We start from the raw sequence: 1,534 nt of genomic DNA on the forward strand, positions 1-1,534 counted from the left end.
CACATTCCAGGATCTTGGTAAGATATCTCCATATAAGGTGCCTAACCAATATGCCCCCTTACCTTCTTCAACATCTATGAGGTATGGCCCCTCCCATTTAGGAGCTAGTTTACCTACACTAGGATCCTTGGTATTTTGGATAGTTTTTCTTAGTACCAAGTCTCTTATATGGAATCTCCTGATCAGTACGTTTTTATTATATGCTCTGGTGATCCTTTGTTGATGAGCAGCAATACGGAACTTGTTAAGGGGTTTCACCAGTAGCTATCTTGGAAGTGGTTCTATCTTCCCATAATACGAAAGGAAGCTCTTCTGCCCATTTTCCTTTCTTCTCATTCAACCTCTTCTTCAAGTTGTTTACTATAATTTTGTTCCTGGACTCTTCTTGGCCGTTGGCTTGAGGGTGGACAGGAGTAGACATCGCCATCTTGATTCCCCAACTTGTGCAACAATCCCTCGTTCTTTTGCTTATGAATTGGGATCCATTGTCGCATATAATTTCAACATGGATCCCGAACCTGGTCAAGATGTTACGTTTGATGAATGAGACTACCTCTTTGTCTCTTACTTGCACGTAGGCTTCATCTTCTATCCACTTTGAGAAATAGTCAGTCATCACTAGCATCAAGACTTTTCCTCCAGGGGTTACTGGCAGTTTTCCTACTTTATCCATTCCCCATTTCATGAATGGCCAAGAAGAAATGATAGGATGTAGAGGTTCTGCAGGTTGGTGCAGGATGTTACTATGTCTTTGACAAGCGTCGCATTTTTGTACATGGAGGAATGAGTATTTCTTCATTGTTGGCTAGTAGTATCATGTCCTTAATGCTTTGGAACATAAGAATCTGCCCCCAGTGTAGTTGCTGCAGTCCCCTTTTTGGATGTCCTTCAGGACCTCTGCAGCTTTGTGATCTTCTAAACACCTGAGTATCATACTGGCTTTTCTCTTCCTCAGGGATCATGCCATTTTGGAGGTATTCCATGATTGTTTGGATCCAGGATCCTGAAGTTAAGTAAGGATCCTGAAGTTGGACTGTTGCGTCGGGATCCTCTATTGTCGAGACTAATATGTGGATTATAGTGATCCTGGTTTCCAGCGGGATCCGTAAGGAAGATCCTAGATTGGCTAGAGCATCTGGTTCAACATTGTCTTCTCTAGGAACCTGGTTTAGGCTGATTGTTTCTAATTTTGAGGCTAGGTTTTTGAGATTTTGGAGATATAAAGCTATCTTTTCTCCTTTCATTGCATAGGATCCATTAAAATGGTTAGTTGGTAGTAGAGAATCGACGAATACCTGAAGATCCTTGATTTGAAGATCATTGGCTAACTGTAGTCCCATGATTAGCGCCTCATATTCTGCTGCGTTGTTGGTTGCATTGAATTCACAACTAATTGCCTGGGGTAGGATGTCCCCCTGTGGCGATTTAAGTATGATTCCCAAGCCAGTTCCTCTTTGGTTCGATGCTCCATTTATGAATAGTATCCATTTTCCCATCTTTTCCTCTTTTAGCAGTTGTTTGGATTCTATTTTAA

General features: G+C 41.7%; 1 protein-coding gene across 1 annotated transcript; it reads right to left on the reverse strand.

Annotated features, from left to right (window-relative positions):
* Positions 1–244: 244 nt before the first annotated feature.
* On the reverse strand, positions 245–685 carry LOC145128387 (uncharacterized). Its single transcript, XM_079063192.1, has one exon. It carries the CDS (start codon positions 683–685, stop codon positions 245–247), a length of 441 nt encoding a protein of 146 aa, XP_078919318.1.
* Positions 686–1,534: the final 849 nt, after the last annotated feature.

Source organism: Lactuca virosa, chromosome 1 (genome assembly GCF_052849685.1).
Source record: "Lactuca virosa cultivar CGN04683 chromosome 1, Lactuca_virosa_CGN04683_v6, whole genome shotgun sequence".
Taxonomy (NCBI): Eukaryota; Viridiplantae; Streptophyta; class Magnoliopsida; order Asterales; family Asteraceae; genus Lactuca; species Lactuca virosa.